The sequence below is a fragment of the Mauremys mutica genome, chromosome 7, assembly GCF_020497125.1.
Source record: "Mauremys mutica isolate MM-2020 ecotype Southern chromosome 7, ASM2049712v1, whole genome shotgun sequence".
Lineage (NCBI taxonomy): Eukaryota > Metazoa > Chordata > Testudines > Geoemydidae > Mauremys > Mauremys mutica.
The window spans coordinates 128,041,092-128,060,713 of NC_059078.1; the positions used below are offsets into that span (position 1 = coordinate 128,041,092).

The 19,622-nt window shown below is 52.1% G+C and overlaps 1 protein-coding gene across 4 annotated transcripts in view; it reads right to left on the reverse strand.

Annotated features, from left to right (window-relative positions):
• Window positions 1–203: 203 nt before the first annotated feature.
• ARHGAP19 (Rho GTPase activating protein 19) overlaps window positions 204–19,622 on the reverse strand; it is a 58,015-nt gene continuing 38,596 nt past the window's right edge. For 3 of the 4 annotated variants that reach the window (XM_045025681.1, XM_045025679.1, XM_045025680.1), the window contains 10 exons: window positions 8,303–8,383; window positions 7,761–7,970; window positions 7,157–7,383; window positions 6,526–6,612; window positions 5,459–5,524; window positions 4,471–4,659; window positions 4,153–4,251; window positions 2,435–2,527; window positions 1,072–1,146; window positions 208–270 (listed from right to left, as the gene is read on the reverse strand). In XM_045025681.1, the coding sequence (XP_044881616.1) occupies window positions 214–270; window positions 1,072–1,146; window positions 2,435–2,527; window positions 4,153–4,251; window positions 4,471–4,659; window positions 5,459–5,524; window positions 6,526–6,612; window positions 7,157–7,383; window positions 7,761–7,970; window positions 8,303–8,383 (1,184 nt within the window). In that variant the 3' untranslated portion in view covers window positions 208–213. Of the gene's footprint in view, window positions 271–1,071; window positions 1,147–2,434; window positions 2,528–4,152; window positions 4,252–4,470; window positions 4,660–5,458; window positions 5,525–6,525; window positions 6,613–7,156; window positions 7,384–7,760; window positions 7,971–8,302; window positions 8,384–19,622 lie in introns of all 4 variants that reach the window. The other variant, XM_045025678.1, reaches the window with a different exon arrangement.

Genomic DNA, 19,622 nt, shown 5'->3' on the forward strand with positions numbered 1-19,622 from the left:
TGGATAGTGGTTTGCCCATATTAACATAAGGAAGTCAGAGTCCTCACTATGCTCGCAGCAGGCCCCGTTGCCAGCCAAGCCTGTGAGCTGAGTTAGAGGGATCGCCGGAGGCTGCAGCACTCAGTCCTCTCCCAGCTGGAGATGCAGCAGGCATTATTCACAGCTTACAAGTCCAGACGTCTGCCGCACACACGGGCTGGTGGGCCTGGCTGCTCAGATGGTTGGCTCCTTGGTGGAAGGCGCAAGGGCCTGCAGATGTTTACGGGAGTCCTAGGCCAGAGGAATTACAGCGGTTAATACGCCCGAAACGCTGAGTAGAACTGAGCGTGAAGAGGTCGTGTTTCTCTCCCCACAAGCCCAGGTCTCAGGGCAGCCCCAGGGGTGGGTCTCTCAGCTATTCAGGGTCTCCTGCAAGCTGCACACTGTATGAACAATCCCTACAGGGTTAGTGACTGGTCATCCTCCTTTCTCCTCCCCTAGGACCCGCCAAGCCAGCACCCATCTCCTAGCAGGCCCCATCTCTACCACCACCATGCTGCTGCTGCGTGTCACTCTGCGCCTCCCTCTGACACCCGCTGCCAGCCCAGCATGTTCAGACAGTGTGTGCTTTCTGACAGCCCCCGCCTGGGAAGCGCCTGGCTGGGGCTGACATTCAGCCCTGGGAGCTGGGATGAGCTCCCTTCCCAGGGGCCTTTTCACCAGGCCCCGACTTTACCCACACCAGCTGCACCTGGTCAATGTGTTCAATCCTCCCCACTCATTCTGGGGGACGACATTTGGAAGCCCAGTGTGAGACAGTCCCGCCCTGACGTCCAAAGGGGCCACGCACCCAGCAGACTGCAGCAACCCTCATCTTTAATTCAGAGAGAAAGCCCCAGGGCACTGCAGCTCCCAGTACGCAACAATCCAGGCCACTTAACTGGAGATGGAGCATTGCATGCTGGGATCTGTCATCCTGCAGGCCTCATGCCCATAGGCAAGATGAAGATGGGCTGCAGGGGTTTACACGTGCTGGAGTGGTGTGGAGGACAACATGTGTGTATGGTACCTGGTGTGTGCAGAATTTCTCACCTCTTTCCTGCCCTCAGACAATTTCAGCTTTGCTCGGGTGCCATGACTTGCTGGAGAATCAGGCAGTCTCTGTAACTGGACACGGTTTAAATAGTGAGGCAGAGGCAGAAGGGTCAGAGGGAGCAGGGACTGGCTGGGGGAGGAACTGACACTCCAAGATCTTCCTTGCAGGCAGACCATGCTAAGTACATGGTTAGTCTCCTACCCAAGTCCAAATTCACCCCGACGGGCACTGGACATGGTGTTACCGCACAAAGGACAACGATCTCCTCTACAGGGAGCAGATGCCTTTGCCTTTAGCTGCTGGTTAGTCTAGATTAACCCACCAAACTGACCTGGGCCTGGCACTGATGGAGTGAGAGGAAAGATGCAGGGCTGGTCTGGAGGCCAATATGAAAATAATCTGAATTCAAATTGGAACGGTGCAGAGAAGGGCTCCTAGGATGATCAGAGGAACGGAGAGCGAGCGTCCAAGAGGAGACTGGAAGACGGTGGCTTGTTCAGCCTAGCACAGTGCAGGCTGAGAGGGGATCAGTTGCTCTCCATAAATACCCTGGGTGGGAGAAGAGCTGCTGCAGCTAAAGGACACTGCTGGCACCAGAACAAATGGAGCTAAGGCTGGAAATGAGAAGGTGGTTTCTAACCCTCACAGGGAAGCCATCTGGAGCAGCCTCCCAGTAGGAGCAGTGGAGCAAACAACCTACTAGTTTGAAGATGGAGCTTGATAAGTCAATGATGGGGACAATCTGTCAGGGTCTTCCCTGCGATATCAGGGACTGGACTCCATGGCCAGGAGGTCCTGTGCTCCTAACATGAATCTTAAGCTCAGTCCCTCAGAGGGAGGGATAGCTCAGTGGTTTGAGCATTGGCCTGCTAAACCCAGGGTTGTGAGTTCAATCCTTGAGGGGGCCACTTAGGGCAAAAATTGGTCCTGCTAGTGAAGGCAGGGGCTGGACTTGATGACCTTTCAAGGTCCCTTCCAGTTCTAGGAGATTGGTATATCTCCAATTATTACCTTAGAGCGCCATGGCAAAGATCCAGGGGAAGTGGGAGAAGCAGCTTTAGGAGGAGTGAGAGAGTGAGGCTGATATAATGGGATAAACCGGAGGGCAGAGAAGCCAGGAGAGAACTTCCACAGCACGACTGGAGCCAGAGGAGCACCGCCCAGGCGAGAACCAGCACTGAACTCCACGGCTGTCTCCATTCCTCAGAATGGCATCTTCTGGCCTCGTGTCTGATTGCAGACAGATCGTCCACAGGCCCAGACTCCAGCAGAGCGCAGCCAACACTCCCCCGGAGAAGTGAAGTCCCATGTACCACCTCCCCTCCAGGAAGCACACGCGGCCCCAGGCACAGCTCTTACCAGGTGGAGGTTCTCTTTGCTGGCTCCCTCCGATTCCGGTGTGGAGTCCCTGCTTTTCCTTTCCAAGATCAGTGGGTTCCCCAGCATCCTCCGCTGAGTTAGAAAGAAGAGAGGGTTGTTGGTAAGTGCGGAGAGAGGCCTTAACGGGGGAAGGGAGCGCTGGGACAGGATGAGGATTCTGGGCTGAAGTCACAGCCTCACATGGCCAGCAGCTGGATGTTGGGAAAAAAAGCAAAGGATTCCCCGCAAACAGGACCTGCCTGAAATCCGACCCGACGAGGAAGGTGTGGCAGGGCACCTCCTCCCAGCCCTTCCCCCTCTGGCCGTGGCAGGGCCTGGGGAAAGCAGCCACACTCCGGTCCGCTGGGTTTCCTTATCAGGATTTTGGAGGTAGGCCTCGGGGCCGGCCCTAGAAGTGCTCCTCCACCAAACAAAGAGAAACCAATTCCCAAACCCAAACCTCCCCCTGCCCCCTGGCTGGGGGGTGTCAGGCCTTCAGCTCTCCTCTCCCTCTCTCCAGCAGCCCTGAATAGGACTCAGGTGTCCTGAACTGACCTGAGTAACCCCTTCTCAACTGGTAGGGAAAAGGGTCTTTATCATTTTAGGGCTAACAGGTCTGTCTTCCATGCAGCCATCAGACGGCCTGCGTCGCAGAAGGATGAAAGACACTCACTTCACTTTGCATGGGCACAAACACTGGGCCTGAGACCGGAATGGGCCCATTTAGCCCGATCTCCTGCCTCGGACAGTGGCTGACACAAGCTGTCCAGAGGAAGGTGTGAAACACCCCCGAGGGAACTGGGGACTTGCCCACCACGAGGGAAGTTTCTTTCCCCAGCTGTCAGGTGGTGGCTGCCTCATGCCCTGGTGCAGGATGTTTCTAGCCTCACACTGATACTATTGTTACCCTTTCTAATGTGCCTGCATTGGAGAAGCAGCTAATCCCATATCTTACTAGCTAGGACAGCCTGGGGCAGTGAGTTCCCCAGCTCGTTATGCGTGGTGTAGAAAGGTCTTAGCAGTTTTACATTTAAATTAAAGCTCAGAAAGAACTTTAAGAGCAGTAGACCAATGGCACAGCCTGCCTAGGGAGGTCGTAGAAGCCGCTTCATTGGAGGTTTTCAAAAGGAGGCTAGATAGCCAGCTCTCTGGGATGGCTTAGACACAAGAAATCTTGAATCTCAGCTAGGGCTTAGACTAACTCAGTGTTTCTCAACGACCAGTCTGTGGACCGGCACCGCTCCCTGAGATTCCCTGACACAGGTTAGGAAGGCAGCAAGCCAGTCCCTGGTATCAAAAAGGTTGAGAAACACTGAACTAGATGATCCTGGCAGTCCCCTCTAACCCTATGATTTACATGGGTTGTCTCCAATATCATTGCTCTGCCGTTCTGCAGGGTAACTAGAGCACAGTCTGTTTTCTCTGCACCATTCAGTATTTCATATCCCTCTCCTGGCCCCTCCTCCAACAAACTGTCCCAGGCTTTCCAGTCCCTCCAGAGCTTGTCGCCTGTTCCTGGGCCCCTTTCAGGGCTGTTCTGGAGCCGAGTGACCTGTACACACACGCGTACGCCCCGGGGCTGATGCAGAGGTTTGGAATAGTCTCCATTTTGTTCTCTACCCCTTTCCTCAGGCACCTCAACTCTTGGTTTACTCTTCTGACCACTGCACATGAGCAGGGGGCTTCAGCAGACAGCTTCTGAGGGGAGCTGCAGTTACCTTAATGAGGCCGCTGAAGGAGCGGGAGCGGGTGCGCCTCTGTACCGGGGGTGTCGGTGCATCGGGCCCAGGAGTGAGAGTGCCGGGATGCTTATGGAACTAGAGAGAACACGCAGGGCACCATGTTAGGTGTTAAACCAACAACTCCACTATCTTCCAGTCACCCCCGCCAGCTACCCGGCTCAGCTCCAGGGCACAGCACCCCAACCCCCACACGTGCTCAGGATCTGTGGGTGGCTTTGTGGGTGAGCCCTGCCTCTGGGAGTCTGCAGCCAGTGGCGTGCTCCCTCGGACTAGCCCCTGCTCCCTGAACACTACCTGCCGGATGAGCTTTTTCTTCTTAGCAGAGTCTGGCATGCTGTGGATGTGGTGGAAGAGCTCCTTCAGCGCCTCCTCCGTGTGCTGCTGCGTCTCCTCTCGGTGGGACGGATCCAGCCTGCTCCGCTTCTGAGACTTCAGGGGCTGGAGTTCCTTGGACCCGGCAGATGTCAGCAAATCCAGGTCGTCCTGGGAAAGTTCAGAGGGGCACACTCATGTTCCCACGTCACTCCCTGCCCTAGTGCCAGCCCGCTGCACTCCACAGGGTGGGCATGCTGGCAATGCCAGGAGCAACGCGACTCGTTACAAAACCCAAACCAGCCATTGCATCTCGGGGCCCGCAGGAACAGCTGTGCCAGCTCCCGTGCAAGACCCATTGCTGTGCAGCAACAGTCCCCTAACAAACCCATGGGGGCGGGGGCGGCAGTGAGAAGGTGACCGGACACCACAGGGCAGCAGCTCCCCCAGGCTGACATGGGCTTGGTGCAGCGTTCCCTCCAGTGCATCACGGGGAAGAGCTGGCTTGCTGGAGAGCAAGGGGAGAAATTCTCTTTCCCCATCTAGTGGAGGGTCTGATCTCCAAGCCCCCCTTGCTGCGGCAGCTTGTGCAGCCCCCAGACCAAGAACAGCCTGACCGCAGTGGCTAATGTGAATGGCTCAGGTCGGTTTGAACACGGCAGCCCAGCCAAGAAGTATCTAGTCACTACACGTACTGTGCCTGGGGACAGAGAATAGGCCTAGTGTTAGACCTGGGGCTGCCATGGTGTCCATGCTCCAGCTCCTCCCTCCAGTGCCATCATCCGGGTGATCCTGAATCATGGTCCCATGGCGGCTCCCCCTCCGGTCTCTGGGCAGAGCCTGTTCTTGGCACTGTTTCAGTTTTCAGCTTCTCTCACTTGTAAAACCCTCCGAACAGCACCAGAGCGACACACCTTCCTCCCAGCACCTGCCCCTTCCCCGTGGGCAGCCACTCATCTGCTGTCCTCACCTTTGACGCGTGCACTCGGGACCCCAGGTAGTGCAGCCTGGCACATTCGCGAATGTATGCCGGAGCCTGGGCAGGGAGGGAAGGCAGGCAGTGAGCACAGACGAGAGCTGGCGTTTCCCATGGGCCCTGAACCACACTGCACACCCCACCAGCCCCTCTGCACTCAAGGAGCCGGTGGCTTCACAAGCGCTTTTCTCTGGCCAATGCAGTGACAGTGATTGTGGTACAATGAGTTTCTGCTGAGACACAAAACCAAGCCCAGTGGAACAGAGAGAGTACAGCCAGCCCAACATATCCTGAAAAGGGTCTAAGTGCTTTCTCCATTTGCAAACAATTCAGCCAGCCGCGGACCCCGAGCCGGAGCCTGACTAAGAGAGGAGGAAATGCTCATCTAGAGACGGTGAGGCCTTGCAGAGAGAAAATGGGCATGCTGAGAACTGCTTTCCTGAAAACGGCAGCTCCAGGCCTTGGAGACCCTTAGCATGACTGGCGAGCGTGCTGGATGGCCAAGACGCTACTCTGCAAATGAAATCTGTCCTCCCCGAGAGGCCCTGGACTGGGACAGAGAGCCCCTCAGCAATGTCCCACCAACCCACCCTGCACCTGGAGTATGCAGTGCTGGGCCTCTCCTCTGGTCACAGCCTACCAGCTCAGCCCCAGCCCTGGGAGAGGCTTCGCCATGTGCACGAATATCTATGAGACCGAGGGCATCCCACTTGCACACAGATTCAACTCCTATCAGCACTCCCCACGGGAGAGCCCCAGGAGATGTTCTCCCGCACATAGGGACCCTCAGTTCCCCAGAAATGGCCCTTGTGAACGTCCCCTATGAAACAAACATGCTTTGGAGCCTGCCAAAGCCAGTGCCTGAACTGGCCTGCAGAGGGTGCTGTCAACCAGCCAAAGGAGGAAGCGCCAAGTTCAGGCATCGCAGACCTGTGCCCTTCGCTTCTGCTGGGTCACTGGCGTGGCACTTCTCAGGCAGTGCCACCAGCCAGCCGCAGCACCCTGCGAGCCCCTGCAGGAAGGGAGAGCTGGGGTACGAGGCCCCCATGGGGCGCACTGACCTTGAAGAGTTTCTGCGAGTGTTTGATCATGAAGGCCACGCTGTCATTCAGCTTTGTGATATTCTCCTGCAGGTCGTTTGCTGTCACCTGGGGAGGGGACGAAGGCCAAGCACGAGCATCAGAAGGGGAGGAGGCTGGGTGTGCTGCCCGACTCCCCGGGGAGTTCCTGTCCCTCTGCTCAGGCCTCTATTGCACTGGACACACAGCACGCCCATAGGCAGGCTGCACAGATCCACAGCCTGCGCCAGGACAGCCCACGCTCTCTGCACCTGCACCTCAGAGCAGACGTTTAGCAGCAGGCTCGGGTGGCCTGCACAGAAAGGGCTGCGGTGCGTCCCCCAGGCCTCGTGCATCGCTCACAAGGCAATTCTTAGAAACAGCAGGAGTTTGGTCACTTTTCAGATGCATTGAAAAAGAGGAAGCAATATACACGGCTGTCACTCCTATGGCAGGCAGCAGCCTCCCCCAACACAGCTCTGCCAAGGCCCCTGAATCTTGACTGTCAGCCCCACCCTCTCCCACTCCTGTGTTCCCCACTCAGCCTGGCCAGCACCCTCCTGTCCTGGCCCACGGCCCCAGTCCCACTGTTCTGCCCTGCAGTATAACCCAGCTGCTGCGAAGCGTTGCTTACATTTCTGGGCCACAGGATGTGGGGTGCAAACATGAGAGCCAGGTTGTGGGCAGACATCTTGTTCTTGTCCTGTTTCTTGGCCGTTTGGTAGAGCAGGTCCAGCAGCAGCTTGAGCAGGTTGCGATTGGGCGGGGGGAGGATCAGGAAGAGCAGCTGCAGGGCTTCAATCTGCCGCTCCTTATCCGGCGTGCTGGTCTTGTTCCCCTTGTCATCAAACTGCATCAGGCCTGCAAGCCAGAGGGCGCAGGAGCTGAAGCCACCTGGAGCCCCTCAGGTCTCCGTAACCAGGAAGCTAGGTCCATACTGGCCAATCCTCCCCCCCATATATTGTACTTCTCCAGACATGCCTACCCTGGCTCCATCACCCCCGGGAACCCTCCACCTCCCCCAGGTGGGTATGGTTAACTCCTGCCCCCAGGGCTGAAACGTACACAAGAAAAACATCCTCAGGGTCATTCACCTTTTGGGTCCCTCCCCTGTCACAAGACCCAGGTCCCGAAAGAGACGAACATCCCAGTGTGTGGCCAGTTGACATAAGCTGCCCTCGAGGAGGCTCGCTCAGCTCCCATCCCTTGTGTCTATCACTGCCCTGTTGCCTACTCACCTGCAATTTTGAGGTGGGCTTGGAAGTGCTTGTGTGTCAGCAGGGGCTCAGGTAATTCACCCAGGAACATCTTCAGCAGAGAGGCCACATCGTTGGAGTGAAACTCGCCCGATTCCAGGTCAATATCGGCCCCGCTGTTCAGGGCATCCTTCAGGATCTGCTGCCTGAGACTGTTCCCTGGCACTCGAAACAAGCCCTCCATTCGCAGATCTGCTCGGCAGGGAGTAGAGAGAGATCACTCATCGTCAGGAGGGGGCTCCCGACCTTTGACACAAGGAGCCCTCTCCCAATTTCCCTTCTAGCCACCTGCATGGGATCCCATAGAGAAAACCTTACTCAGCAGGCTATATACAACCCCAAGGCCCAGCATGCGCCCTACGGCTCTGTCAGAAGGAATGCCTGCAAAATCAGAGAGGTGAGAGAAGGGCTAGAAGCTGCCACAGGTGACTCTGGGTCACAGCACCAGCACACAATCCAAGCAAAACATTCAGGTTTGGAGCCCTGGGAATGGCAAGCTGGCAAGAGAGCTGAGAGTCACTTACGCTTGTGCAAGTATTCGATGAGCTGCGAGACCTGGGCGATGCCCTCCTCGGTCAGCGGGGAGCCAAACACCACCCCTTTATCTGGGGAACAAAGCGATCCAGTCAGCACACATGGGACAGGAGCAACTCAGGCCTGGCACCTCTGGGTGCAGGAGCCACAGAGCTTAGCAGGCATTTTCCTACTGTGAGACCAGGATTTCCAGCAGGGGGTTCTGTTGCTGGGAAATCAGTGACCAGGAGAGTTGGGGTAAAGGTCAGAGGAGAACCCTACTGCTCTGACATCACAAGCACCCCAAACCAATACTTTTACCTTGCAATGGCCATGCTCCAAGGGGCTTTCATCAATTTGCTGTTTATAGCAATGCAACTGCAGAGTCTTTCTCACCAATGTTCTAAATAAACCATATTACTGTGGAGGCAGGGAAAGAATTAATAAGGATTTGAAGGGGATTTTAATGCATGTCAGTCAGTTAGCAAGAGTTAGGCCAGCTGTGACCCTAATGACGTGAGCTTTATAGAAGCAGGATAGTGTGAGGCAGAGGACAAGAACTGTGTAAAAAGTTATTACGACCTTGCAACTTGATAACCAAATATGCAGGCTGGCGTCTTTTAGGAGTGAGACAAATAAGATAGCAGAAAGGCTTATGTATAAACAAAATGTATTTGTTGCTTTTTACCGTCTGTATTATTGCTAGAAATTGTCTGTAACAAAGGTATAAAGCTTGCTGTAATTGTTTACCAGTTGAGAGACCTGTCCGGGACTGGAGCGACCCTGTGTCCTAGGGCTCTCTCTCCCTCCATTGTAATTACTGGAGAAATAATAAAGTATTTGATTTTGCTGCACCCAAACAAAAAGCGAGAACTGAGTTTTTCTCCGACATTACTGAACCCCCGTAAGAAAAGCCATGTCAGGGCAGGGACACCTCAGCCTTACAAGATGTGCTAGCTACAGCCCAGACCCATTGGGAGCAGGCTCCCTAGTGGAGCGGGAAAGTTAAGACACAGTTTCCCCTCCAATTCCATGTGGAGCTTTAGAGCAGAGGTTCATTTTTAGAAATCCCCAATTTTGGAATATACCATGGAGAATCTGAGAGTCTAGCTCCCATTCATAATCCTGGGAGAACGCCTGCTGAGAGTATCGGCTGGAGGGCTCTGAACGCCAGGGAGGTAGATGGCTGAAATTTGGATCTGATGGGCTATACACCAGATTCACAACATTATTGCTTTGGTGCACAGGGATACAGAACATGCAGGCCATGTTGTCAGTCATCAGCCTGATAGATTTGCCCCTGAGGAGGGGTAAGAAATGAAGGCAAATTCACAGCTCTGAATCCCAAGCAGAGGTAAATGCCTCCCGCCAGCCCTGAGTTAGGAACCTAATTACACCTCTACCCGCTATAACGCGGGTTCGCATACAACACGGTAAAGCTCTGATACCCTGCTCTGAGCAGCATGTTAAGGGTGCCAGGCCGGGGTCAGGGGGTTGGATAAGGGGCAGAGGGTCTCGGGAGCAGTCAGGGGCTCCCCTCCCAGGGTCTGGGAGGCAGGAGCTGTGGGGGGATACCTTTGGGGACCCCGCAGTCCCAGAGTGGCCCTGGGAATTAGCAGGGAGCTGGTAGCAGCCCACTCTGCTTCCCTCGCCCCAGCCCCAACCATGTCACTCGGGGGAGGGGGCTTGGGGGAAGGGATCCCCCCCACACTCACCAGCAGCGGTGGAAGCGGAGCAGCCTGGCCCCAGCCAGCTCCACTCCGCCAGCTCCCAGCCACAGCACTCCGCTTCCCGCTGCAGGTGAGTACGGGGGAAGGGGCGTCCTTTCCCCAACCTCCCCGCACTCACCTGCGGCAGGAAGCGGAGCAACCCAGCCCCAACCAGCTCCACTCCGCCAGCTCCCAGCCACAGTGCTCTGCTTCCCGCTGCAGGTGAGTGCGGGGGGCATCCTTTCCCCAACCTCCCCGCACTCACCTGCGGCAGGAAGCGGAGCAGCCCAGCCCCAGCCAGCTCCACTCCGCCAGCTCCCAGCCACAGGGCTCCGCTTCCTGCTGCAGGTGAGTGCGGGGGGCGTCCTTTCCCCAACCTCCCCGCACTCACCTGCGGCAGCAAGCAGAGCAGCCCAGCCCCAGCCAGCTCCACTCCGTCAGCTCCCAGCCACAGCGCTCAGCTTCCCGCTGCAGGTGAGTGCGGGGGGCGTCCTTTCCCCAACCTCCTCGCACTCACCTGCGGCAGGAAGTGGAGCGCTGCGGCTGGGAGGTGGCAAAGTGGAGCGGGCTGGGGCCGGGCTGCTCCATGTTAGGGGGCTTATTCCTTCACCCTCTCACTTCCCTGGGCCTTCTCGCATGAACAGAGAGCAACAATACCCAAAGTCCAAAGGCGCAAACAATTCGATGTTTATTGGGGTGAACTTCCAGCAAGCAGGATTCCAGTTTCCTTCCTCAGTGTCTCCCTTCCCAGCTCTGACACCACAGAGCCTTGCCTGTGTCCCTGTTCCTGTTTCCATCCCCCGTTCCCATTCCCCCCTTTAGCAAAACATGATCCCAATTCCCCCACCCCCAGTCCCTGTTCCCAACCCACCCCCCTTACTTCCTGATTGACTGCAGACTATATAGTAAAAGTTGAATTCTGCTTAGCTATACCTTCACCAATCATTTTACTGAAATTTAACTAACCAATCCTAACATCCTGTAACATGGTTATTTAACCAATTATATCCCACCACTTTAACTGGTTTACACCCAACAAAATTAATTACACAGCAGACAAACACACTCAGAACCAGACGAGATTATACAGCCAACCAATAGGGAAGTGAGACTGCAGCGACAGAACAACACAGAAATGAGGATTTCACATCCCAGCTATTGATAAGTGAGTTCTTGCCTGGCAGGATGCTATCAAACTAAGTTTCCTTTTACATCTTCTAGGCTCTTCCCTTTCTCTGGAGGTGATAGATCGGCTCACCTTCCTAGCAGCCCCAGATTGCCTGATTTCAATATGACTAAACCGGGCCTCAGACTGTCACAGTGAGAGAAGGCCCTTACACCGGCAGACAGTGATTTTCATTCTTTCTTTTATATCTCTATAACTAGCTAAGTGATAAGAATACACCTAAATTCTTAAAGTATAGGCCTTTGCAGATAGGCCTGAATATCTATATCCTAACACTCCACTTCCCGCCGCTGCCGGTGAGTACCTGTCAGGGCACGGGGAGGGGTGGATAGGGGTCGGAGCAGTCAGGGAACAGGGGGGTTGGGTAGGCAGTGGGGTCCTGGGGGTGATTAGGGACAGGGGTCTCTGGAGGGGGCGGTCAGGGAACAAGGAACAGAGAGGGCTAAAGCAAGTTTGGGCGGGAGGGATAGCTCAGTGGTTTGAGCATTGGCCTGCTAAACCCAGCATTGTGAGTTCAATCCTTGAGGAGGCCACTTAGGGATCTGGGGCAAAAATTGGTCCTGCTAGTGAAGGCAGGGGCTGGACTCAATGACCTTTCAAGGTCCCTTCCAGTTCTAGGAGATTGGTATATCTCCAATTATTACCTTAAGTTCAATATAACGCAGTCTCACCTATAACACAGTGAGATTTTTTTGTCTCCCGAGGACCGCATTCTATCGGGGTAGAGGTGCACCTTGTCAGGGTGGGATTGAGGCTTCACCCCTCTCCTGGGCATTCCCTAGTGGCTAGGGTAGGCTGAGGTCCTCAGCTTGCTGGCGTCTGTGAATCCCATTCTTAGGCACTGATATCTCCCCATGCATTGTATAAGTGCAAAGTAATGCACACTGGAAAACATAATCCCAACTCTACATGCAAAATGATGGGGTCTAAATCAGCTGTTACCATTCAAGAAAGATCTTGGAGTCATTGTGGATCGTTCTCTAAAAACATCTGCTCAGTGTGCAGTTTCAGTCCAAAAAAACCTAACAGAATGTTAGAAACCATTAGGAAAGGGATAAATAATAAAACAGAAAATATCACAATGCCTCTGTATAAATCCCTGGTACGCGCACCCCTTGAATACTGCAGTTCTGGTCGCCCTATCTCAAAGAAGATAGGAGGAGCAGAGGAGCGTGTGGATCAGACACAGACTTCTCTTATGGGAGAGTCTGATGATAGAGAATCTCCAGGTTATAGTCAGGAGCAGAGGAATGAGAAGTATAATGTAAGGGCCGGATCAGATGATAAACAGTCACATAAAAAAGAATCTGGCACATCAGAAAAAGGCAGGCTAATAAACAGGGACAAGTTTTTAAAGTGCTTGTACACAAATGCCAGAAGTCTAAATAATAAGATGGGTGAACTAGAGTGCCTTGTGATAAAGGAGGATATTGATATAATAGGCATCACAGAAACCTGGTGGACTGAGAGCAATAAATGGGACACAATCATTCTGGGGTACAAAATATATCGGAAGGACAGAACAGATCATGCAGGGGGAGGAGTGGCACTATATATGATAGAAAATGTAGATTCAAATGAAGTAAAAATCTTAAGCGAATCCACATGTTCCATAGAATCTCTATGGATAGAAATTTCATGCTCTAATAAGAATATAACATTAGGGATCTATTATCGACCACCTGACCAGGATAGTAATAGTGATGATGAAATGCTAAGGGAAATTAGAGAGGCTATCAAAATTAAGGACCCAATAATAGTGGGGGATTTCAATTATCCCCATATTGACTGGGAACATTTCACTTCAAGACAAAATGCAGAGATAAAATTTCTCGATACTTTAAATGACTGCTTCATGGAGCAGCTTGTACGGGAACCCACAAGGGGAGAGGCAACTCTAGATTTAATCCTGAGTGGAGCGCAGGAGCTGGTCCAAGAGGTAACTATAGCAGGACCGGTTGCAAATAGTGACCATAATACAGTAGCATTCAACATCCCTGTGGTGAGAAGAACATCTCAACTGCCCAACACTGTGGCATTTAATTTCAAAAGGGGGAACTATACAAAAATGAGGGGGTTAGTTAAACAAAAGTTAAAAGGTACAGTGACTAAAGTGAAATCCCTGCAAGCTGCATGGGTGCTTTTTAAAGACACCATAATAGAGGCCAAACTTCAATGTATACCTCAAATTAAGAAACACAGTAAAAGAACTAAAAAAGAGCCACCGTGGCTTAATAACCATGTAAAAGAAGCAGTGAGGGATAAAAAGACTTCCTTTAAAAAGTGGAAGTCAAATCCTAGTGAGGCAAATAGAAAGGAGCACAAACACTGCCAACTTAAGTGCAAGAGTGTAATAAGAAAAGCCAAAGAGGAGTTTGAAGAACGGCTAGCCAAAAACTCCAAAGGTAATAACAAAATGTTTTTTAAGTACATCAGAAGCAGGAAGCCTGCTAAACAACCAGTGGGGCCCCTTGATGATCAAAATTCAAAAGGAGCGCTTAAAGATGATAAAGTCATTGCGGAGAAACTAAATGGATTCTTTGCTTCAGTCTTCACGGCTGAGGATGTTAGGGAGATTCCCAAACCTGAGCTGGCTTTTGTAGGTGACAAATCTGAGGAACTGTCACAGATTGAAGTATCACTAGAGGAGGTTTTGGAATTAATTGATAAACTCAACATTAACAAGTCACCGGGACCAGATGGCATTCACCCAAGAGTTCTGAAAGAACTCAAATGTGAAGTTGCGGAACTATTAACTAAGGTTTGTAACCTGTCCTTTAAATCGGCTTCGGTACCCAATGACTGGAAGTTAGCTAATGTAACGCCAATATTTAAAAAGGGCTCTAGGGGTGATCCCGGCAATTACAGACCGGTAAGTCTAACGTCGGTACCGGGCAAATTAGTTGAAACAATAGTAAAGAATAAAATTGTCAGACACATAGAAAAACATAAACTCTTGAGCAATAGTCAACATGGTTTCTGTAAAGGGAAATCGTGTCTTACTAATCTATTAGAGTTCTTTGAAGGGGTCAACAAACATGTGGACAAGGGGGATCCGGTGGACATAGTGTACTTAGATTTCCAGAAAGCCTTTGACAAGGTCCCTCACCAAAGGCTCTTACGTAAATTAAGCTGTCATGGGATAAGAGGGAAGGTCCTTTCATGGATTGAGAACTGGTTAAAGGACAGGGAACAAAGGGTAGGAATTAATGGTAAATTCTCAGAATGGAGAGGGGTAACTAGTGGTGTTCCCCAAGGGTCAGTCCTAGGACCAATCCTATTCAATTTATTCATAAATGATCTGGAGAAAGGGGTAAACAGTGAGGTGGCAAAGTTTGCAGATGATACTAAACTACTCAAGATAGTTAAGACCAAAGCAGATTGTGAAGAACTTCAAAAAGATCTCACAAAACTAAGTGATTGGGCAACAAAATGGCAAATGAAATTTAATGTGGATAAATGTAAAGTAATGCACATTGGAAAAAATAACCCCAACTATACATACAACATGATGGGGGCTAATTTAGCTACAACGAGTCAGGAAAAAGATCTTGGAGTTATCGTGGATAGTTCTCTGAAGATGTCCACGCAGTGTGCAGAGGCGGTCAAAAAAGCAAACAGGATGTTAGGAATCATTAAAAAGGGGATAGAGAATAAGACTGAGAATATATTATTGCCCTTATATAAATCCATGGTACGCCCACATCTCGAATACTGTGTACAGATGTGGTCTCCTCACCTCAAAAAAGATATTCTAGCACTAGAAAAGGTTCAGAAAAGAGCAACTAAAATGATTAGGGGTTTAGAGAGGGTCCCATATGAGGAAAGATTAAAGAGGCTAGGACTCTTCAGTTTGGAAAAGAGAAGACTAAGGGGGGACATGATAGAGGTATATAAAATCATGAGTGATGTTGAGAAAGTGGATAAGGAAAAGTTATTTACTTATTCCCATAATACAAGTACTATGGGTCACCAAATGAAATTAATAGGCAGCAGGTTTAAAACAAATAAAAGGAAGTTCTTCTTCACGCAGCGCACAGTCAACTTGTGGAACTCCTTACCTGAGGAGGTTGTGAAGGCTAGGACTATAACAATGTTTAAAAGGGGACTGGATAAATTCATGGTGGCTAAGTCCATAAATGGCTATTAGCCAGGATGGGTAAGAATGGTGTCCCTAGCCTCTGTTCGTCAGAGGATGGAGAAGGATGGCAGGAGAGAGATCACTTGATCATTGCCTGTTAGGTTCACTCCCTCAGGGGCACCTGGCATTGGCCACTGTCGGTAGACAGATACTGGGCTAGATGGACCTTTGGTCTGACCCGGTACGGCCTTTCTTATGTTCTTATGTTAAGACATTTTAGAACTGGAAAAGGTTTGGAGAGGGGCAACAAAGATGATTAGGGGACGGAATAGCTGCCATCTGAGAGATTAAAAAGGCTGGGACTGTTCAGCTTAGAAAAGAGACGACTAAGGGTGTCGATATGATAGAGGTCTATAAAATCATGGCTGGTGTGTTATTGTCCTATTCATATAATTCAAGAACTGGGGGTCACCTAACTAATGACATGAATAGGCAGCAGGTTTAAAACAAACACAAGGGAGTATTTCTTCACATCACACACAGTCAGCCTGTGGAATTTGTTGCCAGAGGATGTTGGGAAGGTCAAAAATATAACTGGGCTCAAAAAGAATTAGATACATTCATGGAGGACAGGTCCATCAAGGGCTATTAGCCAAAAAGGTCAGGGAGGGAACCCTATGCACCAGGTGTCCCTAAACCTCTGACTGCCAGAAGCTGGGACTGGGCAACAGGGGATGGATCACTTGAAATTTCCCTGTTCTGTTCATTCCCTCTGAAGCACCTGGCACTGGCCACTGCCAGAAGACAGGATACTGGGCTAGATGGACCATTGGTCTGACCCAGTATGGCCGTTCTTATGCTCTTCTTGTATAAGTAGCCTGGGCACCTAACTCAGAACCGAGTTTTCCCAGAGAGGTGCTTGCTAGTGTCGGGAAAGGCTAGATATCTTAACATGATGAGAGACTTCTCCTCTAGCCTAGAATTGCAGCTCTGAAACACCTGCCTACACAGCTGTAGTATGGATGTGAAAACACTTCTAGATTGCATCAAGAGAGGTCAAGCTCTCTGAGCTATTCTTAATGGAACCTGGGCTGGTGGAGACATCACTTCTGAAAGCTATTAAAAAAACGGTTACCTACCTTTCGTAATGGTTGTTCCTTGAGATATGTTGCTCATGTCCATTCCAGTTAGGTGTGCACGCGCTACGTGCATGGCAGCTGGAAGGTTTTTCCCCTAGCAGTACCCGTTGGGTCAGTCCAAGCGCCCCCTGGAGTCACGCCTCCATGGCGCCAAATATAGGGCCCGCCAACCCGCGACCACCTCAGTTCCTTCTTGGCAGTTTGCTCTGACAGAGGGGTAGGTGGGTGGGTACTGGAAAGGTAGGTAACTGTTTTTTCTTCTTTGAGTGATTGCTCATGGCAATTCCAATTAGGTGATTACCGAGCCTAAATTTTGGAGGTGGGGTTGGAGCTCAGAGGTTTGCTGACTGTAGCACGGCTCTGCCAAAGGCTGCATCATTTCTAGCTTGCTGGGTAATGGCGTAATGCGAGGTGAAAGTGTGGATTAAGGACCATGTCGCAGCTCTGCAGATTTCCTGGGTCAGAACCTGGGCCAGGAATGCCCTTGTGGAGCATGCTGTAAGTGGAGGGGCAGGTATCTTCGTCCGATTGTAATATGCCCAGATACAGGATGTGATCCATGGCGAAATTCTTTGGGAGGAGACTAGAAGCCCTTTCATTCCATCTGCTACTGCGACAGACAGCTGAATGGACTTCCAGAGTGGTTTCATCCGTTTGATATAGAAGACTAATGCGCGGCGAACGTCCAATGAGTGAAGTTTTTGCTCCACGCTGCTTGTGTGCAGCTTAGGATAGAAAACTGGAAGATATGCTGGTTAACATGAAACCGGGAGACAACCGTAGGCAGAAAAGCCAGATGTAGTCTAGGTTGAACCTTGTCCTTATTGATGTGAAATGAGAACTCCGCTTAGGACCAGAGGCCCTGAGACCTGTGGTCTCCCAGGTGCGCGCCCCAACCCAACACTGATGTGTCTGTCACCAGCGAAAGCAATGGCTGTGGTCTGGCAAAGGGGACACCCGCACACACCACCTGCGGATCGAGCCACCATAGGAGGGACTTGAGGACCGGTCGAGGTAAAGTGATGATTTTGTCTAGACTGTCCTGAATAGGCCGATACACTGAAGCCAGCCATGCCTGAAGAGGTCAGAGTCTCAGTCTGGCGTGCTATACTTGTAGCAGGGTGGACCCCTGCTCCTGGTTTTGAAGAAGTTTAAAAGCGGCCTGGCAGGGTTTGAGAGCTGCTGCTCTCAAGCTGGGCTGATTGGGGGAAGTGGCTGCAGCTGGGCCACACCCCAATCAGGCCACAGCTGGCCCTTATAAAGGCTGTAAGCCAGAAGCCCAGACAGTCTCTCTCTGTTTCTAGAGGGAGATGGGCCTGGCTGCAGGGAACTGAGACAAGGTACCTAGGGTGAAGCAGGGCTGGGGAAAGGCTGAGGAGCTGGGGAAGCTCCAGCCTAGAAAACCCCAGGCTGCGGCCTAGCACAGGGCAAAAGGTACTGGCAGGTTGCAGGGGGCAACCTAGAGGTAGGCCAAGGCAGCAGGTCCAAACCCCCTTTGCCGATGATGAGTGCTGGCTACTGCAGTCTGCCCCAGCGAACGGGGGCTAGATAGCGACTGAGCAATAGCCACTACTGAGGCGAAGTGGGGATAGTAGGGTGGGGGATCCCCTGGGAAGGGGAAACCCAGGGGATTAAAGGTTAAAGGGGCACCGGGGTCCTGGGAGGGACACGGGGGCCAGGAGATGACAGGGGGATCACCGGCCTGCAGAGGGCGCTCCGAACGCTGGAAAGAGCTAATTCCCCAGAGTCACCAGCAGGAGGCGCCACAGGGGTGAGTCAGACCCGTTACAATACTACATAGGTATAAGCAGCTAAGTGGTCCAGAAGCTTTAGGCAATTCCTTGCTGTGATGGTAGGGAACTGCCTGAGACTTCGTATGATGTCACACAGGGACCGGAAACACGACTCCGGGAGGTATGCCCTCGCCTGTGTAGAGTCCAATACTGCCCCTATGAACTCCGTCCACTGAACGGGGGGGTACGGTTGACTTCTGTACATTCAGTAGAAGGCCCAGGTTGTCAAAAGTAGCCCTTATGAAGGTCACTTGCACCTCCACTTGCGCCCTGGAGCCGCCGTTGATTAGCCAGTCATCGAGGTACGGGAACACCTGCACCTGATGCTAGCGTAAGAACACAGCCACAACTGCCATACACTTAGTATCAGAGGGGTAGCCGTGTTAGTCTGGTTCTGTAGAAGCAGCAAAGAATCCTGTGGCACCTTATAGACTAACACTTAGTAAACATTCAAGGAGCTGCTGACAGGCTGAATGGAAGGACTGTGAACTGATAACGACTGTGGTTCACCACGAACCTGAGGTACCTCCTGTGGGATGAAATTACTGAAATCTGAAAGTAAGCATCCTTCAAGTCAAGGGTGGCGTACCAGTGCCCCAGATCCAAGGGATAATGGAGGCTAAAGAGACCATGCAGAACTTCAGTTTCTTTATGAACTTGTTGAGCTCTTGCAGGTCTAGGATGGGCCTGAGGCCACATTTGGCTTTCGGTATTAGGAAATACTGGGAATAGAAGTCCCTGCCCTTCAGCTCCTGAGGAACCTCTTCCACTGTCCCCAGCGCTAGGAATGTGCACCTCCTGCGTGAGGAGTTGTGCGTGAGAAGGGTCCCTGAACAGGGGTGGGAGGGAGGGAGAACTGGAGGGAGTATCCCCTTTCTACTGTGCGGAGTACCCAGTGATCCGATGTAATCTGCGCGCACGCAGGACAGTCGGCACAAAAAGGTAAGGGGGGAATGGACCCAGAGTCCAGACTGGTGTGTCGCCCCCGGGCGCACCTTCAGAAGTTCTGCTTCTGGCCTGAGGATGTTTTGCCTGCCCAGAGCTGACGAAAGGGGAGGCCTCTTTCTGTTGTTTCTATTATGCCGCTGAGAAAAATCCTGCCTGTTTTGTGGGTGGTAAAAACGAGGCGGGGGTTGCGACTTAAAGTGCCTCCATTGTGTAGCCAGAGCGTGCAGGCCCAGGGACTTGAGGGTGGCCCTCGAATCCTTGAGGCTATGAAACTGAGAGTCAGTCTTTTCTGAAAAGAGGGCCGAGCCCTCAAAGGGGAGGTCCTGTATAGTCTGCTGGACCTCATATGAGAGCCCTGAGACTTGCAGCCAGGAGCTCCTCCTCATGGCTACCCCAGAGGCCATGGTGTCGAGGGCTGCTTGGAGCAAGGTGCGGGCAATGAGCTTACCCTCCTCTACCAAGGAGAACTCTGCCC